The 27,377-nt window shown below is 45.1% G+C and overlaps 1 protein-coding gene across 1 annotated transcript in view; it reads right to left on the bottom strand.

Annotated features, from left to right (window-relative positions):
- Window positions 1-15,120: 15,120 nt before the first annotated feature.
- The window catches only part of LOC138578496 (potassium voltage-gated channel subfamily V member 2-like), a 41,812-nt gene continuing 29,555 nt past the window's right edge, over window positions 15,121-27,377 (bottom strand). The window contains exon 2 of the mRNA XM_069649711.1: window positions 15,121-27,148. Within this exon, the coding sequence (XP_069505812.1) occupies window positions 26,882-27,148 (267 nt within the window). The 3' untranslated portion in view covers window positions 15,121-26,881. The remainder of the gene's footprint in view (window positions 27,149-27,377) is intronic.

Raw genomic sequence — 27,377 nt, 5'->3', positions numbered from 1 at the left:
AACAGGACCAGCGGCAATGATACTGTCCTAAATAGACGGAAAAGACAAGGAGAACCTCTAACAGGAAATTACCTATGGGGAAGATCGGAAACGGCACTCACTTCAATCCCGCCAGAACACAGACTATTCAGCAGAGCAGCAATGTTCTTCTCCTCAATAATACATCCGGGACTACAGGCTTACGCAAACGCAAAATGGCTCCAGATAACTAGATGGGAACTTATGATGACCATCAATTCTACAGTAAACGGATTCAACGCGATAAAAGAGGAGCTGCGAGCAATAAGGATGGTAGCACTGCAGAACAGATATGTATTGGACCTCCTCACTGCCATGGAAGGAGGAGTTTGCGCAAAGATAGGACAATCATGCTGCACATTCATTCCTGCCAACGATGCTGACAACGGTACACTGACAGAAGCAGTTTCACAATTGGCCCAGTTGCACTCCAAAATGGTGGATGAAAGTAAAGGTGTGAAAAAGGATGAGAGCTGGTTTTCGCTATTATGGTCATGGATGCCATCTTGGCTGTCAGATGGACTGAAAATTATAGTTGGTTGTATTATTTTTGCTGGAGCAACACTGATCATAATAAGATTTTGGAAAGCCCGGAAGGCACGCACCACTGACGAGTTGCTTGAAATGGTCGGTATGCACCCACTGATGCCAGCAGATGACGGCCAACACACAGGCATAATCATACAAAAGAGAGAGAAATTGCGCAATCAGATCATTACCAACCACCTGGACCCACCATCGGTGAAGGTCGAGAACCCAAGAAACCCCAGGAGTTACATAGGGAAATGGGTATACTGTACTCCTGGAGGAACCTGTGAATATATGTATTGGTCATTTGAAGATCATGTTAACCATTATGGACATTTAGGAGGAATAACTAAAATATGGAGAGTAAGAGGAGATAACGAAAAGGATATGTTTGTGGTCGACAAGTCGACCAGAGGGGGGACTGAAGTGGGAAAATGGAAAAACAGGCTCCCATCTTCCCCCTCTCGCGCCTGGCCTAAAGGTTCACGGCCCAAGCACCCACCACGAGAAGAGTTTGCCCACCTACCAGACGACCAAATACCCTGGTACAGGAACATACGGATGTGTCCATCTGCCTGCCCAGCAGCCCGCCCTGCCCATGCCGATGCCTGCGGCATGGATCAACTAGACTAAAACCTATAAGTCGTTAGAGATGCCATGACGACCTAGCCAACGGATAGCACACCTGTGCCAATATACACACTGGACACTCCCGCACCAATTTACACGAAGCATATACTCAGTGCTATGACGTAGGCGACAGACATACTCACGGACGTGCATCTTTATTATTTTCCACATAGGCTCTCAAAATGCAGAAACGCAAGACGCACCATGAACTCATCTAAAGAGCTTGCTTACGCTTCTTCTAAACCTAGGTGCCATAATGAGAATTATAACGAAGACACGATACTGGTCATAAGATAATATGAGACTATAACCTAAAGCGCCTGTGCACCAAACGGTTCCACCTATACACCAGGCCTAAGTAGGCCGCAAGCAAGAGCTCCCGTGGACATTAACAGAACAAGAGTCAGGTTGCTGATCCTGCAGAATGAGCCTGGCGAAAGCAGACAGCCAAGGTCGTAATGTTGCAAACTCACATTCCAAAAGCAGACCATCAAGGGCACGATGTTGCAACCTCGCACGCCGTGCACCAACATCAAAGTCGCACCTGTAAATTAAACCAGGCACACAGTGGAAAAACAATATTAATTGTGCAGAATTCTGCCTCAAACACGGTCCCACCTCACGTGACCAAGCAGAACCTGACAAGATGCCAAGCCCAGGAGGAAGGAGGCGTCTGGATCCCTCGTTACAAGACACTGGCAGATACACTTGAAAGGATCAATGGACATCTGCGACAGTGGGAGTAGTCGGCCGTCCAGCTCATGAATAAGTCTTCACATTGTCTGCATGTACCCATAGTGAAACATTGTTGCAACTTGCAGGTACACCGAGAGCTGGGAACAGCGATGGTCCCAGGCTGGGAAGCTCACGGGCGCACCAATCAGAACATGGGGCTCTTATCACTGACGCCATTAATATTAACCAATCATTAGGAGTCTTCATGTAACAATTCTCATGTATCTAATTGTAGGGACATCCCAGATATATCACCTGACTAACCCTCGTCCACTCATATTATTCTCTATACGTATGCTATACTAACTCTACCACTCGAGCAACCAATTAAGAGTGGCGATAGGTTTTTTGTCAACTTTCGAAGTGACGCAAGTAGCGCGTCATACTACAGTAAAAAGGGCCTGCGAGCCCCACGATTGTGTGTGTGTCAGGTCAGACGCGTATGATCCTTGACCCATCCCTGCCGTTTGTGTTTAATAAACAGCAGAGTCACCTTGCTTCTTGTGCGTGTCTCATACTCTATCTCTTTTGGGATATACGGGAGGAGTTGGGGCCTCCCTGCCCGGAGGTCTGCGGACGGCCCGGCCGACCCCGGCAGAATTTCCCCCCGACAGTCCCTTCGGCAGTGTTGCTGCCCTTTTGCACTCGCCTCATGCCTATCCATCCCCCCTCCAGTATCAATGGCATTTCGCACCTGTGGCCGTGTGCTCCCACGTGGGCTGGGTGGGTTGGAACACTCCCGTTGCCAAACACCATATAAACTTCAAAGGGATCTTCTGCACAGGGACCATTGTTCACATGGCCTCTGCAGACCCAGTGTTCCGGACTCCACACTTCAAGACCTGTCCCTGCAATAAACATAAGTTTGAGTCCCTTCAGCAGTGTTCTGGACTTTTTGCGCTCGCCTCATGCCCATCCATCCCCCCTTCAGTATAAATGGTAGTTCCCACCTGTGGCCGTGCGCTCCTAAGGGGGCTGGGTGGGTTGCAACACTCCAGTTGCCAAACACCATATACAATTCAAAGGGATCTTCTGCACAGGGACCATTGTTCACATGGCCTCCCCAGACCCAGTGTCTCCAGGCTCCCCTCTTCAAGTCCATCGATCCCCTTCCATCCCTCCCCAGTATCGATGCCAGTTCGCACCTATGACCATGCGCTCGCATGGCAGCTGGGTGGGTGTGCATGCTCAGGGTGCCACAAGCTTTTGAATAGCTAGCCTCTGTGTGGCATTGAAAATATACATTACGCATCATACAAAATTATGCAGACTCATTGTTTTTTTTTGTGTTGGCAATAAAAATCTGTGGCTTTTATTAAACATAACAATAATAAACCAAACATGATTACTGTGTTTATTTCACAAATCAACAGGTGTGCAGCGTTGGCATAGTTATGTACTTTATGGGCATTTGCACCAGTAAAGAGGAACTGGCCCTCCTTAGCTCACTGAGTGCCCCCATTGTGAATTCGAAATTCTAGGGAAGCAGAAGGAATATTCTTATTCACTCTCCTAAAAGGGTCCCATGTCCAAGCACTGTGCAGTCTCTTGAATAATCGCCTGACAATTTAAGCAATCTCCTATATGCCTGAATTCATAAATGAGGAGATACTATTGACAGTGGCCTGTGTTTCTCTGTCTGTAAATTAGATGGCATTAATGCTACTTTCTTCTTTACTGTTCTATTCTCAGGATCAGTGCGACAATAAGGCAATTCTGGGCAGCTGTTTAGGGCTCCACAAACAAAGAGGGTGCCAAGGACGCCATGTTGCCCCCAGAAAATATGACATTGGGTCCTCCAGTTCTAAGGTAGAGAAGCACCAAAATGGCCCTTTGCCATGTGGAGCATAAACCCTTGCACAGGCCCTGCCACCTCTTCATGGTCAAAACTGAGGCTGATCTGACCAGTTGCAGCAGTAAGAATTGTTTCATAGGAATACAAATCTGGGATAACGTTAGACTTGGGATAGAACACATCTTTGGATTGCTGTATCCTAATCTTGATCAGGCAAGGTTAAACTAAGGTGTATTTGTAATCACTGTGGTTGATTGTTGTTGAATGTTTTGTATGTATGAGATGTTCTTTGATTTGTTTTGGTCTGTAGGGTCTACTTTTAAATGCTCGAGGGCATGGTCTAGAAAAATATGATGCCCCTTAAAATAAATAAATATATATTTTTTTTAAAAAAGGCAATCTGCCTGGAGTGAGCACATGTAGAAACATGATGAGGAAGGAGGGTCAAGGCTTAGAAAAAGCTGGGCTGCATTTGCAGGTGTGACCTAGTGAAGACAGCAGGCAGTAAGGGGGAGGGGAAGTCAGCACCACCCTAAAAAGGTAAGGAGTTGGGTGAGTTGGGCAGGTGATTTCCCTTGCCTGGGCAGCTTCTGTCAGGTTCACCCCAGGCAAGGAAGAGGGTGGCGCTGTCAGAGGGGCATACACCCCCCAGGGACAAAATTTGGGGGAGGCCAGGGATAGCAGCTACTACCCCTTGCTTCCCTTCTGCTACCTCTAGACCTGTCCTTGCAACCCCTGGGCCACTGGAAAAAAGAGGCAGTCCCAAGAGCAGATATCTGTGTTGCACCTGAAAAAGGCAGCTGTAAATGCAGCTAAATGTACCAGCTTTTTTCACCTGGAATCTAGATCTCATTAGCTGGAGAAATAACAGGGACGCAGGAAAAACCCTGAAGCCGCCATCACTAACAGGTTGGCAGTCCATTAGTGAAGCATGCCTGAACGGTTGTGTTCAGAGGCGGGACTGTCTGTGCAGCTCATACCTAGTACTGTAGCAACAGGAAGGGTATGGAGGCTAGGTCTAGCTAGCTGGGAATGGGTAAGAGCAGCCTGCAGTACTCAGTGACACCATATCATGAACCCTCATTTCATCAGTGTTTACCGTTGTCTGCTTTGTACATCCAGGGAGCCACTGGGCCTGTGATGAGAGGAGTGTGTCTCAGTGGCTTCTGCCAAAAATCTTGCTTGGGCAATGTGTGACCTGACCCAGATCTGCCAGACCTGCATAACAGGCACACTGTAGATAGACACAAGGTGAGATAATTAATTTACATGAAGTTGCCCTATGCCTTTGAAATAAACCATCTGTTGCTTCCTCAATCAAAAAAAATATATATTTGGAAGGATAGCTCAGGGGCAGCGCACTTGCCTTGAAACAAGAGGATGCAGTACAACATGGGTTCAGTTCCTGTTCAAGCGCTTAGAGGCTGGAGAAGGCTGGCCTTAAGCAAGATATTATGGACCTAAGAAAATAATAAAATGGGCAGGTGATGTCATGGAGCTGCTGCCTCTGTCTACATTTTAAAATTAAAAAATCCTGCTATTACTGTGACCTGCAACACATCCTTCCCCTCTATCTCCTATCTAACAAAATAAAATGGGGTTACTTACCAAATAAGCAAAACAGAAAGGTGATGACTGAAAGGTTTCAAATCATTCATAACCACTGGCACAACTATGGGCAATCCTCCAGCCCATCGTTTTTCTGGTTGGACTTGTGTTGGTCAATTGCTGTGTCCAGTCTGTGGCCAGACACTTGGCAGACACTGGATGTCTGCGCTTTGGGGTTTAGGCCTCTTCAAAATGCTGTGTCTGCTTACAGTTTAGCTCGAGTGATGTACAATAGTCCAGGTTTTTGTGTTGGATGTTCGGTTACATCCAAACTAATTTGGTAATATGGGCCTATACACAGTGATATTAATGATATATATACTGATCCATTCTTGTATGAAATGTACATCATATTACAGTGATATAACCATATTTTCTTAGTGTACTGAGTATCAATGCTGTGTGATGCCACTTCCTGTTTTGACAAGGGGTGAAAGGTCATGTTCCATCACTTCCCGTGATGTCACTTGGGGGTGTGGTCCAGTGACATGACTTGCTGTGATGTCATCAGAAGTCATGGTTCATGTCACTTCCGCTATCCCAGGCATTTTGGTGAAATGATGTCCCTGCACCCCACCCCCACCCTTGGTGTGATGAATGCGACCATCTGCATAGTGGGTGGATGCTCGCCTGGGCTTTTTGAAATTTGTAATTAAATGGAATGATGGTAGACCAACCTCAGGAAAATGTGTGGGGCTAATCCACGGACATTTTCTTATGCTCACACCACAGCAAACAAATAGACCCGTGTACTCTGGATAGATACAGCCTACAGAAACAGTCCACCCTATCATATTTTGTTGGAATGTGACAACCTGGAGTACACTATGCCATCTCCAGGAAGAAGGAGGACCAAGCTTCCCCTGCCATGGCCAGCCTGATTAACTAACAAAGGCTCCCTGGATCCTCACTTCTCTTTTGTTGGCCCCTGCAGCTGGTGGCAGCAATTAATATACCAATTAGATGGTACTTCAAACAGGCCCGCGTGGGGACTATCTGCAGAGTTTAACAAAGGATACAGGAAATCCAACAACCTTTCATATGTAACTGTGTCAACATGAAGCCAGCTCTCGTCCTCAGTAACAATGACAGTGAGCTGTCATGTCTGGGACTGTTTGGTTACAGTAAGCCAACCCGTTAGGGAGACCCCATTCATAAGGTAGGAGAATGTGGATTGCTCTCACTGCAGCTTCAAGGGAGTCCTGTCGCTTTATTCAGTAGCCACACAGAGATTCCATTAACCAGAAAGACTCTTCAATGAACAACAGACAGAAAGATGTCACCCCTTTACCTTTCCTTTTGCAAAGCGCTCTGGTTATGAGCTCATGCATACAGGAGATTGTTGGCGTGGTCCCCAGGATTGGTTCATTAAGGTGGGCTTAGCCTACACCAATCACTGTGCCACACTTGGCTTTAAAAGAGGGCTGTGCCCCTCTTTTGGCAGATCATCTGAAGACTTTGCAAGGAGTAGCAAGAAAAACTCATCATTGGACCCTGGCTGAAGGTACAGTCTGCCTTACATCTTCCACCAGGGAAGGAAGGGCAGGGCCTCCAAATAGGGAAGCAAGATCCCTCCCCTAAACATCTCCCAGGCAACAGAGGGAGATAAAGGCCTCAGAGGACACTCCGACCGCTCCAGAACTGGTACCCAGCCAGCACACAGCCTGCCCTGCTAGGCTCTGGAGCAAACTTCCTAGGAAGCGCCAAAACATCTCTGAACCTACAACCAAGGACAAGGCAGCTGCCTGCAACACACTCCTCAGCTTCGGGACGTCTGCCTTAAAGGATGACACAAGCCCATTGAAGAAGCTGGGAGAAGTTCATCGACAAGCATCTACCGCCCACCCCCTTAAAGGACATTTTTCAGCCAGTTGAGTTCCTTGAGCTTCAACTGACTGCAACGCTGACCGTTGTCAAGCCGCAGTCACTTAAAGACATCCGACACATCAAAACCAGTGCTCCAGAACTGCCGACCAGCACTGAGACGATTCCTGACCCGGAGATACTGTGTAGGCCAGCCTTCAGCCATTCGTCCAGCTTCGCTTGCCGAACCATCTTGCCACTGGATAACCGCAGCTGGCTCCCATCTTGAACTCTGTCACAGAAGACTTCAAAGCGCCCTGAAGCCGACTCAACCCTGTTGAGCACCAAGAACACCTACAGCACAAGGTACATTGTGGATCTGTCACCCTGGTCTTTCCCAGAAGGCCCCTACGAACATACTAAGGCCCATTTCTCGCTTTCTGATAGAGCCAAGTAACCTTAAACTGTTGTGAGTATTAACCATATCGACTACCCTCCTATCAGTATCCAGAGTGCATCCCTTTTCCTTCTGTATTTCCTAGTGTTGCTAGAACTGTCTGTTGTGATATAAATAAAGTAGATATTTTTGATACAACCTTGACTGGACAGTCCGTTTTATCATTGATTAATAATTGTATTTTTGCTGTTTTGTAACTAACCAACGATCCACGACCTTTAGGAGATAAGCCTGCCGTTGCTTCCACGTTACCAAAATTGGACAAGGAGTTTTATAATTTTGTTGTTATTCCAATGTGTTCGTAACTCTTCTGGTGTATTAGAAGCATGGGCCTGATTGATGGTTTAAAAACCGATATTCACCCCTTGACCTCCTACCCTGGAAGTTGATTCGTCACTCTTAGTAAGTAATCAGCAGTTGGGAGGGGGCAGGAGATTTAGGTGGCTGGGCCACATGTGTCAGATGCAGCCGGCCAAGGTGGCGAGCCGCTCTGAGAGCCATGAACGAATGGCTACCAGCACGGTGCTCCCCTGATAAGAGAGAGCTTCTCGCTGAGAGCCATGCAATTCTGGCAGCATGGATGTTAATGCTGTGCTCCCTCTTTTCACAGGAGTGCGGCACTGAGAGCCATGCGGCCAGCCTAGCAAGCCTGGATGAATGGCGAGGCTTCCCTCAATGGCCACCTTCTGGGCTACATAGATTATCTAAGCTTGTATAGCTCGGAAATTGGCCACTGAGTGAGTGCCACGTCACTCCCCAAGAACATAATATACCATATTAGTATTGTAAAATACACAAAGGTTTCTACTTTTATATTAAAAATAATTCTGGGAAAGTGCAACACTTTGTGCAAATGAAGTGTTTATGTGTATGGTGGCATAGTTAGTGTTAAGGCTTGTGTTGAATTTTGGTAACCTATTCATAGACCCTCCTTTAGAAACCTTTTTCAATATGTGATTTCCGACTTCATCTTGGGGACCATATGGAGAACCTTTTATTTGTAAACATGACTGGGTTCATTCCTAAATATCTGCACTGTAGCAAATCAGAATATATTTGTGAGTACCTCAAATGTATTCCTGCTACAATAAATGATTTTAATAGCCTAAAACTGAAACGGTTTGATTTTGTCCTTCAGCAAATGTTTGTCAATCCAATTTGCGTGTGTGTCAGAGATGCTACAGGCATATCCATATTTACTGCCGTTCTAGGCCTGTTATACATCTGCGATGCTCACTGCTATCCCCTCCTTTGTTTCATTGCAAGTCCTTGAGAATAAAGCTAATTTGTTTATTTATTTATTTATTTACTTGTTTATTTATAATACTTATATAGGGTGAACCTGGCACTGGTGAATTGGAGCACGTTTAAAAAATACAAATGTATTCGCACATAAGCTACAAAACAACCAATACACAACAATGAACCTAACAATGAAACATCACTTTGCATCGTCACAATTGTCAAAGAGCCCTAAAAAGATAAATTGCCACAACCAAGATTTCAGATTGTTTCTGAACTTCAGGTAGCCGGTAATCAAAAGATCATGCGATCTGATCAAACTGCTGCAAATGTGCACTAATCACCATGACTTCATTTGATCATGCAGCACCATCAAAGATATTCCCTAAAGCAAAACTCGGATTTGGCAGAGAAGATGTGGATATCTTGGGGGTTTTCACCTTTCAAGTGTTATCTACACTCATGGATTAGGAGCCAGCACTTTAAGAACAGTTCCAACAAATCAAACAAACACATATGTAGTTGCTGCACCCATTCAGCCTTTTTTCAAAACGAGATGGGATTACAACAATATATCTGGAATCAAGATTTCAAGATTTCATTTTTATTTGTGTTATGTTCTTTTAGTGCTCTCTAAAGAGCACCTAGTGACAATCAATTTGCCTTGTTTGTCTGTTAAAATTCCAAAAACGGATTTTCCCTTGAATTGCTTGAAAGGTGGGACAGGGTGTGGAGAGTATAGGCGTCGTTTTCTGAAATAACTCATATAAAAAGGGGTGAAGCAGTGAATGGAGCTACTATGCCGGACAGCCTCGGACACACGGTGCACTTGTCCCAGGATCCTTATCCCTCTAATCCTGGTATATATCTGCGCAGTTGTCTTCAAATGTATATTCCATCCTTCCGGCAATCTGGTCAACTGTCTCTACACCACTGTTGTTCTTTGTTCTTTGTATTCAACTTCCATCTTACCCTCTGCCCTTCAGATCTTCAGCCTCCTCTCCCATCCTGCCAGCAGTTTCTTCATTCTTTTCCTGTGGCTTCATCCATTGTCTGCCTTCATGTCCCAGCACATCCTCTGATGTTCAGCTCGTAGCTTCCAGCATAACAACCGCCACTTCATTAAATTACCTCTATTCACCGCCTACCCATTCTCCCTCTGTTCTGTACCCTCATATCCCAGCATACCCTTTGCCTTTCACCTCTATGCAATCAGCTTTCAACACACCCACCAGTGTTTCGCAATATACCAGTACCCCTTTTATTCTTTGCCTTCAGCTTCCGCCATACTCATTGTACTTTATATCGGTGCCCCCAATTCACAGCATATTGACTGTCCCTAAAATGTACGTCCTCGGCTCTTAACATACATCTTGACCTTAAATGTTTTTGCCCGGGTTCCCATCTTCAATTTTTTGCCCTCTTCTCCCACGTTTACAAATGGATGTCCCATTCTGTGCCCTGAACCATAGCATGAACACTAAGGGCCTGATTCATGGAATTACGTGCACAGGAAATAGGGAACTTGTGCGTCAAACTGCGTGCAAAATTACATTTGTCGATTCATGGAATCGAATGCTCAGTACTTTTCCAGGACGTCCGTGGAGTTTGCGCAAGCTCAGCACGGGTCTGCGAGCTGCCGAGCGCCTTGTGCGAGACATCACGCAGAGCATGGGTGTGGCTTGCACAGAGGGCTGTAATGGGAGGGGAACACAGTGAATGGGGATGAAAATGTGAAAAAGTGGGAATTACGAGGGACGGCCAGCAGACAGCCCCTCTCACGTCCACAATTGTGCCAAACAACAAGTATTCATGGAACCACCCGCACAGCCTCTCAGCGGAGAAAGCCATGCAAATCCCTTGATCACAACGCCACCCGAAGGCAGGGGTTAAGGCACTTGAGCAGAGGAATCGCAGATATGGGTTTGCATGTCGGATTTACAGGTGGGTGTACGCAACTGAGGTTCCGATCTAATTTAGGGATGTACGTACGCAGTGTAGCAGGGTGCAGGAATGGTTTATCCCCCCAATTCTCTGAGTTTTACCCAAGTTACCAAGTATCATACGCATGTTGTCAGGGTGCCGGCAAGAGTTATGGGGACCCTGCGCAGGGTCCCCAAGATGCAGACCTAATTGCGGGAGAGGCCGTGCACTGTTTGAAGGGTGCGTGTGTTCGCAGTCGGGGAGCATGCAAAGGTAGCTGTTCTAGCTGTTTATGCTTTGCGTGGGGGCTGTCGGGGGGTGCTCCGGGCGCGACTTGCGAATGCGGTTACTTTCTGCCCTACATTACATGAATATGCAGGGCACGCATTTTTTGTTCTATGCACAGGCTCGCGCAGTGTTGTTCTCGGTGCACAGCAATTGCGGGAGAAATGCGCACTTTTCCATGAATCTTGCCCTAAGAGTTTAATACAATCAGGAGTTTAGTGAGCTGTAACCACTTTTCCATTCTGTGCCAGTGTTTTCCAGCATAACAAGGGTCCTTAATATTGCTTCCTTTTTCACTTTAATTTCCATTTACAAAGCGCATAGCAGCCCATTACATAATCACAATTTGGAAATGGCAACAACAACGTTCAATAACATAAAATTGGTAACAGCGCTAAACAGCAAAGAAAAATGTCTAAAATCAAGAAAGAGGGTAGAAATATACAACCAGATTTCCTGGTTAGGTGCCTTTAGGGATAAGCAAGGTAAAAACAAAAGATGAGTTTTAAAGGCTTTAAAAAAAGCTCATGAAGTGGGAAGCAAACTAGTGGAGCATGTCTGCACACTCCAAGCACAGGGAACAGCAGCGGAAAAAAATTGGGCAGATTATCTGCCATGTTTTAGGTAGGGAACTGCCTAACCTATAGAGATGAAGAGGTTAGCGGCCAGGTAAGCCAGCCGTTCAATTCCCACTTCTTGCACGTGATGCAATACATCTTGAAAAGTTATTTGAAGTGAATTGGGAGCCAACAATGAGTAATTCAGATAGGGGGTGGTGAATAAATGTTCAACTGCCAAAAAATAAGATGGGCGGCTGAGTGTGATACAGTCTTAAAATAATCCAAAAATGCCTCTGGCAAATCTGTGAAGTTGGTATTATCACTGTCCAGGCTCCATAATACAGCAGTATGAAAATCTGAGGGAGGCAAAAACAGTAAACTAAAAACACTGGAAAGGGACAAGCAGGAGATACGAGCCATAAAGATAAAGTGAACCGAGAGTAAAACCAAGAGACTTCACAGAGAACACCAAGGTAGGAGTGGTTCCAAGCAAAGAGCGTGGTGAAAGCCACTCTTCGAAACATGCTGTTGAAGAGGAAATGGAAGAAGTCAAGAAAAACACGGTTTTAGAGAGTTTACATTTGAAAGAAAAAGACGACATCCAGACCTCAATGGCATTGAGACATCTGCTGGCAAAGACACCCTCAGATAGATCTGAGCGTCATCGGCATACTGGTGCACTTAAAGTCGCAATCCACAAACCAGATCCCCAGGGGCCCATGTAGATGTTAAACAAAATGGGTGACCGGACAGAGTGCAGAGAAACCCTGAATCGCCACCTTCACAAACTGAGACTTATTTCGCAGAAAGGAGGTGTGCCAGTCTAGGAGGGTCCCACCAACACATGCAGGAGGATAAGATGTTAAGCTACAGCTCATTGTTGACCATCTTAAATGCCATTGAGAGATGCAGGAACATGAGATGACATGGCCCCACAAGTGTCCAGGATGCACAGAGCATCATCCATCACTTGCAGGGTAGCAGTCTCTCTGCTACACCAGGGACAGAGGCCAGACTGAACGTCCTACAGCAAACAGTAATGGGAAAGGTGCTGGGAAAGTTCACCTGATGCCCTTTACTGCAAGGACTTTATCTAGAAACAACAAAGTGGTAATTGGGGCTGTAGTTGGCTATGTCCAGGGGGTTGAGTCTGTGCTTCTTTAGTAAGGGGAATATTTGACAAGTTTTTAACAAGTCATGAAAGGAAGATTGGCTGAAAGAATCAATGGGGGTAGCCAAAAGCAATAAATTATATCAGGAACAGATTTAATAAGATGTGATGGAAGAGAATCATTAGAGTAGGAAGTAGGTTTCATACAGGCGTAAAATCCAAAAATCTGAATTTTGAACAGGTAAAAAAGAATGCAAATTGGGATGGATCTGATCAAATAACATGAGTAGGGGAAAGGGAATGGGGAACTTTGGAAGGGATATCAGATTGAATTGTTTAAATTTTTTGAAAGAAAATAGAATTGCTCATATTTTTTTTTAAATGTGTTTTTATTGTTTAAAGCACTGACCTAGCTCGAGAACAGAAGAGCACTGCACAGAGTCGGGGTAGCCGGCAATTGGACTGGCCTCTTTTAACAGTAGTGCATTACGGTGAGGTCTGTGTGTTGGTATGTGCATGCCTTGGAATAAGCCCTTGGTCAGGTGTTGTTGAACGAGCTATGTTTTGAGAGATTTGCGAAATTGGAGAATTTTGGGGCCATTCTGAGCCAACACCGGGATCGAGTTCCCGTGGGTGGGTGCATGACAAGAATAGGATTGTTTATGGGTCCTCTCTTTGCGGACGAGTTGTGATTCAAGCATGTTTGGTCAATTTGATCCATGTGGAGGATGTGCCACCAGATATGTGGCGCTTAGCCCCCAGGTATGTTGGGGTGCTACTCGTGACTGCTTTGTAGATGATACATGCAGTCTTGAACAGTAGCCAGGCTTGGAGTGGAAGCCAAAGTAGTTTGCGTAGGATGGGGTAATTCCTTCCAAATTCTGTGCTCCCGTAATAAGAAATGCTGCAGCGTGGTGGACTGCTTTTAGGGGAGCCAAGTGAGCAGCTGGGAGTCCTGTCAGGAGAGCATTTCCCCCATCGATGTGCGAGACCACACAGGCCTGCACTACGGTCTGAAAGTACTGCACAGGGATGAAGGGTTTGATTTTTCGAAGGGTAGATATTCTGAGCCAGGGTATTTGGGCCTTCTTGGCTATGTGTTTCGGAAAGGACAGATTGCTGTCAATGGTGAAACCTAAGGATTTTGCTGGATTTTAACTAAACGGGGAGAACATAGTATGGATGAAACAGGAAAAGGACCAATACAGAGCTTGATGACATTAAATAAATCACATGGTTGATTAGAAGCATGTGGAACCTGAGTATGTATAAAGTGGGAGTTAGCAGCATTAATTTTAAATGAAGAGAAACTCTGGAGAGGAAAACTGCACAAATAAAGATGGTCTTGAGATTTGCGCCAGGTATTTTCAGTACGTCAGATGAACGTTTTTTCTCCCTTAACTGGTGAGTAAAGCAGCGAGCTGAGGGATGGGATTTGATATAAAATAATCATACAGACGCCAGCTGATCTGCTGCTTGGGATGCAAGTGATGGATAATTGGTGCTTGGGGCATTTTTTTGGGTTCTATGTTGTTTCATCGTGAGGCATTTTTACTACTGCCTTTTAAACGTGGACAGAATTATGAAAAAGTTCATCAAATCTTTTTTTTTTATGGGGGCTCCCGCCCCAAAACCCCTCGTCCCCCACCTATTTGTTTTACAATTCCCAAACACCCCCAACCTCTTTTCTTCCCTTTCCCACCCAAAAACATTTAAATAAACGTATTTGTGATTTTGTACACGTTTAAAATGCAGGCGTAGAAATGCCTGGCAACGAATTAACGTTATACCCTTATTTTAAATGGAAGAAGAAATAGGAAGGTCAGAAAATGTAGAAGACAGATCTTCATTCAGAATAACAGGAGAAACGTTTTAAAAGGCCTAATGTATATTAAATGGCTAAGTAATCAGTCCAAGCAAATACCCAAAGGAGAATCAGAAGCGAGGAGAGATGGAGAGATAATAATATAATGCAAATTATTCCCCAAACTCTGCCTGGAAAGTCGAATACATTGATGAAGACCTAGATGAGAAAGAATGGTGGATAACAAAGTTATTCGTGAATCTTCATCCTTATTGCTAAGCAAGTTAAAATCTTCTAGGAAATTATTAAGAATGCGTGAAATCGATTTGGAAGCAACAAGATCAACATTGTATTTGCAGTCGATGTGGGCACAGCACGAGACATATAAAATAAATTAAAATGGAGACAAAATGCAAGAAAAGATTGAGAAATGACATGGGCTCTTAAAAAGGGAAAGAAGAAGAATCTGAAATCTAAAAGTAAATGTTTAAAAAATAATAGCTTAAGTGAACAGGACGGTAGATCTGAAGGATGATATATTTGTCAGAAATTAAGAAATCTAAACCTGGGCTAGAATTAGCTTTTAACAAGTGTTTTGCAATATGTAAAATATCGAGATCATGCTATGCAATTACTTTAATTTTAGCATTTGTGATTAAAAAAAAACTGCTGCATGGACTTTTAGTAGCATACAATTGAAATCCCCTTCACTAGGAACTGCTGTAGACAAACGTAGGAAAACTGTGATTAATAAGTGTCCTAACCGGGGGTCTAGATATATATTGGCTGGCAACTGAGGAGTGATACGCACAGGGGTGGAGGAGGTGCAAGACATGGTTCCTACACCATACAGTGGCAGAACGACAAGGGGATACATTTGACAGATATTCAACGGGCACATAACAGATGGGGTGAAAACCATACTCTTAACTCTGACATTCTTTACTGGAAGGTTCTGAAGTAACATTGTCATGTACCTCCGCGTACAATCTGGCTAAGGTCACGCGATCTGAAATTGCCCGGTTTTATGAGGGACGATGGCCTCCTCTCCCAGGCTAAGAGAGTGCACTACAAGGGCGAGCCTCGTCATAAATAGCGCACGCTCAGGAGCACACCTGAAGAGAACGGTCACGAACCTCAAACAGCGATGGAAACTACTAAAGCTTCAGAGGATAACAAAATGCATATGTGAGGCTATCACGTGACAGTGGCAGGTGCAAGGTGTCCTAATGCAGCGCAATATCCCTGAACTTCATTCTTTTCAAATATGCCATGCGCCACGCCATAACACTGTGAAGACTTCCATACCATCACCCACATCATAACAAAGCTGTATTGCTGCTCGTCCAATCCTATAGCCGGCCTCTCCTCTATTGTTCCATCTCCATCCTGCCCACCCTGTCCATATTCCTACCAGTAAGCCTTCTCCATGTTTTGCGGAAGTACTGAGCATCAGAGCCTTTGACCTATGGCCATCAATGTTTTGCAAAGACTGCAATGTACTCCCACCCTAGCTGTCACAGCGGCACAGTAATAACTATGTGTTTCAGAATGGCTTCCGTGAATGTAAGCAATCTTTTATTCTGCGCAAATAAGCTCTCAAACAATGCACATCTTACAACTTGTGTTCTCTATCAGGAAATCTCAAAATAGTTCACAAGCCAGTTCCAAAACTTTAGGGAAACTCACAATCTACAGTGTGACCCTTAGTCTGGGCTTAGTCCACCTAGTGCAGGGGACTTCGAGCCGGTCTTCAGGCGTCACATCCAATGTATGTTTTCAGGGTCTCCCTACAAAATGTATTGAAATACAGTGAAATGAAATGAAGCATTCACACCGGTGTTCGAGTGCAGTGATGGGCATTAACGGCCTACCAGACTGAGCCAAAATAGTTAGTGCCCCTCACCATCCACGAATATGGGTGTGAACGCTATTATCATACTGGCTTTGGGCCAAGGGTATACCTTTTTTTTTTTTTAAAGGGCAAATTCATTCCCTTTCTTGAAGGGGAAGCTTTTCCCAATCAAAGATGGCTGCATAGATGCGACAGGAACACAGTCAGGAGCAAGCCCATTGTTCCTCTCTAGGGCAGTGGTTCGTCAGGAGGAACATGGGGTGACAGATTGCATGGGGGTGATTCTGGACAGAGGAGTGATGTGGGTTAGATGGGAGCGGGTTGGCAGGGAATGAAGGGACCATGTGGGTAAAGAGTTCCCAAACAGGATAGGGGGAGCCAGCAGCTCCCTCCCAAAGCGAGCATTCACTCTTCATTCCAGCCAGGTATTGGAGGGAGTTGATTGTCTGGCTCTCCTGCACTAGATGCTAGTGGGATTTAATGACATTGTGGTTAGCAAACATAGTGGTTACCCTGAAAACATGGTGTGGGTGGTATTCTACTGGGCTGGGCTTGGATACCCTTAATCACCTTAGGAGATATCCATCGATATCTCCTAGTTTCAACTAACCATCCTGATCCAGCTCTAACTAGGTTTTACGACAGCCTTCGAGTGAATTCACTCTTTTCACTCCAGTCAAAGCCAGCAGATCTGAATCAGCACCACTATGTTCTTTCAAAAATCTCTGTGTGCATGCATTCTAGGGGTCCTTGTTATCCCTGCTTTTATATGCCGTAGTTGGCTCAGGTGATCACCCTACAGGCTCTTCAATTCTAGATATTTTTAGACAGCGCACATAATGCAGTGCCAATGGGAGAATGTACCTTAAATCAATGATCGCTCCACTTAACCCTACTTCTCTCCAGTCAAAGCTCAACCCCTCCACACTGGTATCCATCCCGGCTCCTCTGATACCCCTGCCTGCTACTGCTATATCTGGGTGTGTCCCCAGCGTGCAGAAATCTGTTGCTTCAAGGGTAAGGTTTGCACTTTATAAAAATCATACATACATACATTCATAAAGCTGTGAAAATATGTAATATAAGTCAGGATGTATGTTTGTCCCTGTATATTTGTCCGATGCCGTCATGTGTAGTAGAGACAAATCTGCATAGCTTCACCTGTTGTCACCGCTAGAGGGAGCTGTTGCCTTAGGATACATAGAGGCAATGCCAATTTACATAGCTTCACCTGTTTGATTAATGGATCCATGGGAATCCAAATACAGTCTATAATGAAGAGACAGTAGGCCAGGCAGAGGGTCCAAGGCAAAGGTTTCACAGGATATTTGCCGCCCTGCATAATTCTCTTCATTACCATACAGAAGTATCTGTACAATGCATGTCTAGGACCTCTTAGAGTTAAATGTATCCAAATGAGATTATTGCACTCTATAGGGACACTTTGGAAGATTTATTGAAAATCCTGACTCATTTGGCAAGTTGTCTTGGCATTCTCTTCTCGCCCTCGTTCCTGCAATCACCCCACCCCACCCCACCCCTCCACTCCTACACTTTTTGTTACTCATTTACCTCTATATATCGTTATACTTTGCTTGTTTTTTCAGTATTATGTGTGCTGTGTGTACCCTGTACTCTGCCCCCAATGTTTACAGCAGACCGGGGTTGACAATTTCAAGGACGTGTGCAATTAGGTCTTTTTATTTGGGGGTGAAAGCAGAAGTGAGGTGTGGCAGGAGGCACTGGCCCATCGCGGAGTCTCTCCTACCCATCAGTTGAATAACTCTCCCACATATTAATTAATTTCCAGAGTGGTAACCATCTCTCCCAACCCTAGAACAGCGAACATTATGTGTTAGGTGTAGGTATATCCATCTTGGCCATTCTACTCAAAGTTCTGCCCATAGTCATCAAAGTGCAGTAGCCACTCATGTTCCAGTCTAGCGTGACACCGCTGCAGAAAGATGCTGTTGTCTTACTTGTACACAGATGATGTTAGTGTGTAGTGAAACGAAGAGCTTGACGGCATATGAGGCCCACCTGGCCCAGCCCCGTCCAGGCGTCCTATTATGCCACCTGCCATTATGTTAGGTTTCCCTGAATTTGATGCAACATGAGGCCTCATTATGGACGACACAAGCACTCGACTCCGCTCTTGTTTTTGTTGACTTAATGGCACATTATTTTAACAAACAAAAACAATGAAAACAATGTGCTAAGTTAGTGAGGATGCTCCATCGTGACTAAACATTCTGGACGACTAAAAAAAAAGGTGTTTGATTATCACCTCTAATATAAATACAATACTTTAGGACTGTCTTTCTGTAGTGACACCGCAGCCTTCAAGTGGATTTGAAACTTTCATATTGCTTTTGTTGAACGTGTGTAGAAGTGTGTAAGAGTTGGAGTGGCCCTAGCTCCCTTACACTATCCTGAACCGGTAGGGTTTTAACCACGTAGTTTTTCTTGCTTCTTACGTGGGCCATGAAAACAAGGGATGGGCAATTGTCTCTGACTTCCCCGCGGGCCACGAATCAGCTTTTCTACAGACCGCCTTCTCTCTGGGTTTTAACGGGGTCTCCGGAGAAGAGCCTGAAACTCCCTGAATTCCAACACGGTAAGAGCAAGCAGCAAAGTGTGGCTGACAAATGGGGGAAGGCTCACAGCTGTGCACAGCAGTTTAAAGGTGATGCACGTGAGTGGGCCGCACGTGCTGCCTTTGTGCCTCTTCCTGGTTGATGGCCTCCTCTCCTATTGATCTAGCTGAAACTCTCCGTTTGAAAAACTGATTTTACAGTTAACAGTACAAAAGTACACAGCAGCCCTGTATGGCAGAGCAGGGAAGAGCGGAGGACCATGAAACAAAAGCAGTGTGTAAAAACATGTATCTGCATTTAAAAGGAAAGTGTTTGAAGCACGAAGCACTTGATTCAGCAGTGACCTCTCCTGTGATAAGCACCAGATTTAGGTCTCAATATGTTTGCAGACTTAAAAGACAGAAATCTGTTGTAGCGTATTATTCTAGTCTTGTCCTGTCCTGCTGGCCACCTACGTATGTTGTGTAGAATGTTGATGACTGATTGGCAGCTCAGGAGAATGGTGTGGGTTGCTATGTGAGTGTTCCAAGAGTGTCAGTTGGGGCCTGAGCTTGGATGTGTGAGGATGGGCGGTGAGTGTGCTGTGTGCGTCCTGTCCTGTGATATATACTAAGAGTAACTGGAACCCCTAACCTGTAAGTATGTATAATACAGTCTACCTGGTTCATACAAGTGGCCCCACAGCTGGTCTGTGTCCGGACATCTGAAAAACTTTGTTTTTCAACATATTGGGGACGAGCTGAATCCAAGTGAAGGAACAGGTCATAAGGAGTTTTGGCAGGAGTCAAGAGATCAAGTAAGGAGAGCTGTTGTGGGGAAGCAGTGCCAGTCAGCCACCCACCGCTCCCCCATTTATTTCATCCATCCTCACCAACAATGAGGAGTGTCCCAGCGACGGCCAGTAGAGACCTGTGGGCTCGCATCCTGCTCTGTGTCCGTTTAGAGGAGTCCTGACACTGCCCCTAAGGTCAGTACAGACTGACACAACATGGAGAGCTGGGCCAAGCGTGTGTGATGGGGAGACCCAGGGGGCTGTGTGCGTTGTTGAGCCCTGAGGGAGATGAATGTCTCTCCCGGTAGGTCTCCTTTCCCCTTGTTTGGCTGAGATAATGAGCGCTGTGACTGGCGGCAAGCCATGAAACTGTGGGCGCTCTCAGCAAATTGTGTTTGTCAGCTACAGTTTTGCAGATCTTCCGTTAGAGAAGTTAGTCATATTTTACATTTTGTTTCGGTAATATGGTGCTGCCAGGAGTAGCCACGTGTGGAATATGTTATGCTCTGTTTTCTGTTTGTTGCGTGCATGGTGAGTGGTGTGGTTTGTTCTATATTTGGTGGTTGTTGGAGTGTAAGTGAGGAGTAGTTGGGGTATGAGTGTTCTGTGGTAAACATCTGGATGGGATATATGGTGGCATAGGTGATGAGTGATATGGTTGTTTGAATTGAGCTTTTGAGTGTTAGGGTGGAAGATGGCAGATTACGTACCCCATTTTGTGTTGCTGCACTTGGATATGTGTTGCACCGCTCTTCTGGTTTGCAGTCCTATGGACGTGGGCATTCTGGTTGCTCTGCCTGGGCTCTGCATCCATAAAACAGGGCTGCATCCTACTCCTTTTGTATGGGCTACCTGCTTTTCCCTGCCCTGCTATTTTTCTTCCCCACCTTTTTGGTTCGTTTGTTTTGCTCCTAGAGTGTTTTCCTGTGGCTATGTTTGTCCTAGGGTGTGGCAGGCCCTACATCCAAGATTGGCAGTCTTGGATGGAAGGTGTTTTGGTTTGGTGGTTGGATCAGGCTGTGGCAGTGTGACTGGGTGTGTGGAGGTGTGACAGGTGGTGTGTATGTCGCTTCTATTGGTGTGTGACGTTGTGTAGGAACGTTGGTGTTGTAATGTATTTTTCTAGTCTTGTCCTGTCCTACAGGCCACCTATGTATGCTGTGTAGAATGTTGTTGACTGATTGGCAGCTCAGGAGAATGTTGGTGTGTGTTGCTATGTGAGTGTTCCAAGAGTGTCTGTTGGGGCCTGAGCTGAAGTGTGTGGGGATGGCCGGTGGGTGTGCTGCGTACTTCCTGTCCTGTAAAATATTCTAAGAGTAACTGCAAACCCCTAACTTTTAAATATGTATAATACAGTCTACCTAGTTCATACAAGTGGTTCTGCAGTTGGTCTGTGTCCAGATATCTAAAAATGTCATTTTACAACACAATCCTGCATTGTGATGTTGGATACATTACATAGGTTAACTGCATGGGTTGGCCTTCAAAGCAAATCTGTCATTTGCAGGTCCCTCAATCCGCCTCCGTCTCATTTCTGATGGAGTTGTCCAAAACAGTATGGTATCTTAAGTATTAACAAAGACTGGGAAAGGTCTCCCCTTCGAAGACAAACATTCCACATTAAAAGGCTTATACTAGCTGCCTCATAGCTGTCGACTGTTCCAAGTTGCAGATTCACTCCTTAGATGGGGACATGCTTGTGCAAGTGGCCGGGTGCGAACCTCCCATTACGTTTCATTGGACTTGTAGAATATTTTCGGAGGATGCAGCAGAAATTCAGAATTTTCACACGATTCACAAGATTCAGATATTGGCCAGGCACAACTTGTTTTTTCTGTTGTACATGAATGGATATGTGGTATGTTTTGTTGTAAAAGAATGTAATAAGCCCCTTTAGGAACCATTGTAGACATATACTTGCTCCTTTGCTCGCTACTATTGACTTGGCCATGCAGATTGGGTGCAAATGTTGTGAGTCATAGTAGTGTGATAAGGCGTGCACAGATCCCCCAGTCAATGTTTGGAGTTTTGTTCTCCTTCTAGTGGGCGGGGCAGGTGGGTAGAGTCTTAAGCACATTCGACAGAGTCTTGAACGGCTATTGGCGTGGGATTGCGTGAGGTAAGTCGTAGGGTTTTTGATTTTCAAATGTAGGCAGGTCTGGCTTACTGATGTATGGCCAACCTAAATTGAAGGGAAAGGACTCAAAGTTCTTTTGTGCTGGCTTTGAAGGGATAACATTCTTGACCCGCAAGTGTTTTATTTTGAAACAGTGAACTGCTATGGAACCGTTCTCATGGGTGCCAGTAAGGTTACATTTTACATTCAGTGGAATGCTAGGTCATGCTGTAGAGGTGGAGCCAAGTATCCCCACCCAAAGCTCCTCCCACATGTTGCCTATATGTTGGGAGCCAGAGTGTGAGACACGTGCACTGCCAGTGAGAATACCTATAACAAAGAGAATCCTGGAAGTAAGATTCCCATTGAGAAAGCCATATATGGATTCACGACAATATGATGGCAATTTGAATGAAATCCCGAAAGAAGCATGAAAACTGAGCAAAAGAGATGATTGGTGACGTCATGAAGAACAGAGCTGACGCAACCAGAAGAGATGCCGAGATGAGAGAATATAAACACTCTATAGGCACTCTAAGGAGGAGGTGTCAAAGATGAACAACATTTTGGGCTCGAGATGACAATGTTCATGCTACAGAAATAATTTAAAAGATATCAAGTTGTTTTATAATTGTACAGATGCAGTAACGCAAGTAGACAGAGTATTCTTAAAGGCTGGCTATGTAGTGAATAGATTGAGGCGATGCACCAGCGTATGTTCATAGGAAACTTATGAATTATGGATGATTCCACAATGCACTTTAGCAGAGCTAGATCCAGTGAAAAAGAAGTTTTTCATTGTGTCGTAGTCAGAAATTGGAAAATATAACCATGCAGGTGAACCTAGGAAGGGCTTGGCTGGCTCAACACCAAGAGGTCAAGGCCACCTAGGGCCTGAATGTTCGCACAGTCGTTAAGAACGTGTGAAAAGAACACACCTCCTGGCCTAGTTGAGGAGTGAGAACATTGAAGAAGTCAGAGATTCATCATTTAATAGTATTTTAAATGCAGAAAGACTCAAAAACATGGTCTGCAGTCACGTGGTTGGATGAACCTAGACACTGGGTTGTGCTGTATCGAAACCGAGAAGACAGAGTATGCCTATACTCCCTCATATTCTCGAGCTCAGAGAACATTTCCGAGGCTAAGTTCAAAGCTTAATTGACTGGCAGACTGCAAGGGTGATGATAGATGAACAGGCTAATTGGTGGGAAGCTATGGTTATGATCAGCCCAACCGCACCTGGATGTTAGCCAGCCTTCTGCTTGCGTAGGTGGAATATTACAGAGTGGTAAAAGGGTGCCAACCAATTATATAGGGCCACGTAATAGAGAGCCCTATAGTTTGTAGAACCAATGGGGCGTTGTGCATTTGATGACGTTCGTAGAAATCTGCACTACAGGAGGACTTAGTTGCCCCACCTGATGTTAGAGACCCAATCACCTTCCCAACAAGTATGGAACATATACCTAGATGTTCCCTGTAATCCTATCACCTTCCCAAATAGGTTTTTGTAGTTTGCAACATAGGTTGACGTCATGATGACAGTTTTTAGTATAGAAATTGTTTTTTCATGACATGCATTGAGTGTGAAGATCGAGCAAATTTGTTGATGTTTGTTGTAACTCCTTGTTTTAGATAATTGATAATAAAACAGTTACAATTGCCAACTTCCTGAGTTAGTTTGATTATTGATGTCTGAGTATATTCTGCATCTCCATCCATCTCAAAGTATTGCTACCTCGTCTTAAAGGACTGGGTCGGACACCCCAGTTCAATGCCATCCACGTTTCCCTGTAAGATGGTTCAATGTTGATACAAAGCAAGGGCAAAATGAGAAAAACAAGTATTTACTTACTGAAATCAGGGTAAACCACATGCATGTGTTATTTGTAGAGTTTGAAACTGAGCTACATTATATAAAATTCTAATTGCAGGATTTTACACGGACACTGGCGAGATGAGCCTTCGGCCTTTGCAAACTCTCAAGTGATCGCAAATACATACACACACTGCTTTAGTGTATTCTGCTTACTCAAGTATCCATGAGGATGAAGCAATACCAGGACTATTACTAGTGGGTCCCAGGCCCCTTCCAAGAGGGTCTCCACAGTGCACAACACTTGGTACAGCCGACAAGCAGGGGTAAATGCAATGCATTTCAGCAGCCAGTCTATTTTGCGTTCTTTCACTGCACCCCTCAAACTGAAGAGGTGGAGAGGATGGAATTTCTGTGGGATCGTCATACCCCCTGTTTATAGCCTCCCATACACACCGAGACACCTCCGTTCAGTGGTTTCGAAACACTTGGCGGCTGAGTTTCTAGTTCTTAATGAAGAAATCACAATACATCAAATGTGCATTCACTGAAGAATTGTTTTGATAATTTTCTATTGGGAGCACAGGCTGGCCTGGGCTTACATTATTTAACAGGAAGAAGAGTTGTTTTGCCAGAGCTCCGATCTGTCCCGCGGGCCAGGGGTTTAACCAGGAACCTCCCACATCTGCTCCCAAGATGCGCTCTGACGCAGGAGCGGCCCGTGCTAAAAAAGACTTGCATGAGGGACTGGATGAAGGAACAGCCAAAGCCCCACATACTGTTCAGAGGCTGTCCAAATAAGTATGTCTGTTCTGCACCCTACAGACATATTTCTTTTAGGGTGAGTACCGTGACCAATAAAAAGGGCAGCGTTCAACTACTATTACTCGCACAAAAAACTTTCTTATCGAATCACAATCACAGACAGGTTTCACATTTACAATTGTGGGCATCCTCACTCTCCCAAAATGCTCTTTGCTTTTATGCAAATTCATCAGGCTTCAATTCCATTAAAAGATGTGACCTGACCTGAGGCCAAGCCCCTCAGCCCTCCCCACTACTGACTTAGCTCCTACCCCCGCCCCCCAAGGAGTAGAGGGTTCCCACAGTAAATTGTGCACATTTCCAGCAATGAGTGCCTGCTGTCTCCAGCTTCCATATTATGAACATGAGGCAGTTGGAAGTACATTAACTGGAGTCAAGCACCACCATGTGTATTGTGTGCGCGCGCTGAAATAAACACTATTTCTGCTAACCTGGCTCTTGCCTTCATTCGCTTGTGGTCACTCAGGGGTGCCAGGGGATCCCTCTCATTTTCCCGAGGCACTGCATCATAAAAGTTAAGGCATTCCCATCAGGGAATGTGTGGAAGGGGACCTCCACCTGTGCAGCAGCTGCATAGCATTTTCGAAGTGCGTTAGGGAATTCCCTTCAGGGAATGTGCTGGAATAGGATCTCCATCAGCGCTTTTAGCGCTACAGATACCCTTCTGTAAAATGAAAGCGCTCTTTCCACACAGGAAGCAAGGCAAATGCAGGTGTGCTTCCTGTGTGCGTGAAGCACACTTTGAAAAGTGAGTCCAAAGATCTTGCATAGCCTCACACCATGATCAGGTCCTAAGTACCTTGAGAAATTGACTCACGCATCATTTCTTTGGAGATCCATTAGCAATAGCAACTGAAGGGGGTCAGTCTAAATATAGCTATAATTCAGCCAACAAACTGCTCCTGACATTGCATTGTAAAGTTTGATGTCACATTGTTTGCATTTTCATTGGCAAGCTGGAATTACTTTCTATCTTTGGCTGATTGGTGATGCAGAATCAGAGGCGTACTGCAAACGAAATGTTCTGTGATGTTGTTATCCTTCCACACCTTCTTTCCTACCCACCCCTCTGGTCCCCCTGTGATGTTCCCTTGTGCCCCCCCTTCTAGGTTTTGCCTGTTTTGCTTGATTCTTCTACCCTGCTCCCCCTCCCCGCCCTCCAGCCTACTTCTGCAGGAGTCTGTCCGGATACATTTTGGGTTCACCATCACCATCTTGTGGCCAATGCTGGATTTGACTTTTATGGACTTCATTGATTCCCGGTGCGTCACCCTTTGGCATGGTGGCCCTGAATCATGCTGTTCCCATCTTCATCTTGTATCCAGGCTTGCAACATTATGTGTTACGACTGACTGCTGCAATTGTATTCTCTCTCCCCTCTTGCTGCTCCACTCTTTTTGACTACATGCTCTCTGTTCTCTCCTCCTCTCCCTTTTCCTGTCTCCTCCCCTCCTCCCCTTACTTTCCTCTATGCACTTGCTCTATCAGAATTGTCCCTGGACCTAGTATGATAGCAACCTTGTTTGTCTTCTCCACCCTCCCCTTGCTTGTCCCCCCCACTCCAGCACTATCTGAAATGTCAGGCCTAGCGCGATAGTCGCTTGTTTGGTTCCTCCCCTCCCTTTCTGCACTCTTCTCCCTCACCTTTTGTTTTTCTCCAGCTCTACCAGAAATGTCGTCAGGCCTATTATGGTAGTCGCCTGTCTGTTTCCATTTCCTTCCCACTCTCCCCCTCCCTTCCTTATCTATGTCTTAGCTCTTGCACTATCTGAAATGTCGTCAGGCCAAGTACGATAGTTAATTTCATATCCTTCCTGTTCATGGCCTGTAAGAATGTAATTGTATTTTCCATTGTTCCTTCCCTTGCTTTGAAGCGCTTTGAAACACATTGTGTATAGGCGCTTTATAAATAAGCTATCATATCACATGCAAAAGAGTGCATTGAAAAAGATAACAAGCATAGAATGTGGCAGAGTGCAATAGATCTGCCTGAGGCAGGGTGTGCCATTGCAGTATAAAGGTTAGAGGTGCACCCACCCGAGCTTTACCATTCATGACATTTGATGCTAGCGCTTGACAATGAAGTGAGTAACTGGGTGTTTCATGGTAATCCCGGGCAATACTATTTGAATGTGGATATTTTAATGCTAAAACCTCCCAAAGATATGAGTAGCTGGGATTTTGATAGAACGAGTTTATAAATTATTAAAATACCCTTGCAAATGATTAAAATGCCAGTCATATAATCTGACAACCAGAGCAAATTGTGTTAGTAACTACTAGGCATATAATAGCAACAGCTAGAAAATTGTGACGATAAGTCAAATGCTTATACAGTGTGCATCCCATAAATCTTCAGCAATGTCATTTGCACCAAAGACACCTCTTCCAGTCCCCTTCATCTCGGCGGATCTGAAGCCACAAAGCAGCATTCTACGAGTTTCTTCATGGCCCTCGCTTTGAACCTTATTTCTGTTCCAGATTTGATGGTCGTCGCGCTTTCTTGTGCTTTAAGCTTGGCATAGAAGTCTGAGAATTTGTTGTAGAGAATGGAAATCGGCATTCCATTCAGTATGATGCCGAAAGAGATGCAAAGGAACGCAACGACCCGGCCCAGTGCGGTATCCGGTACTGTGTCACCGTAGCCCACCGTTGAGAGACTGACCTGCAAAAGAAAAAAAAGCAATGACTAGTTACACACTCAACCATTTGGGTCCCAATCACTGCATTTTGCTATCACTGAAACTAGCGCAATGTCAGTCTCTGTGGCACAATGAAGTACTACATTTTCCAAAAATGTGACGTTGATTTTGTGTCTCAACACCATTTATGGCCCCTTTCAAGCCCTGGGCCGGGAGGATAGCTCAGGGGCAACATGTCTGTCTTAGAAGCAA

The sequence above is a fragment of the Ambystoma mexicanum genome, chromosome 1p (genome assembly GCF_040938575.1).
Source record: "Ambystoma mexicanum isolate Mex_15411 chromosome 1p, UKY_AmexF1_1, whole genome shotgun sequence".
In the NCBI taxonomy this organism is placed as follows: Eukaryota; Metazoa; Chordata; class Amphibia; order Caudata; family Ambystomatidae; genus Ambystoma; species Ambystoma mexicanum.
The sequence above is the reverse complement of the archived record's forward strand: the minus strand, read 5'-3'. Positions and strand labels throughout refer to the sequence as shown.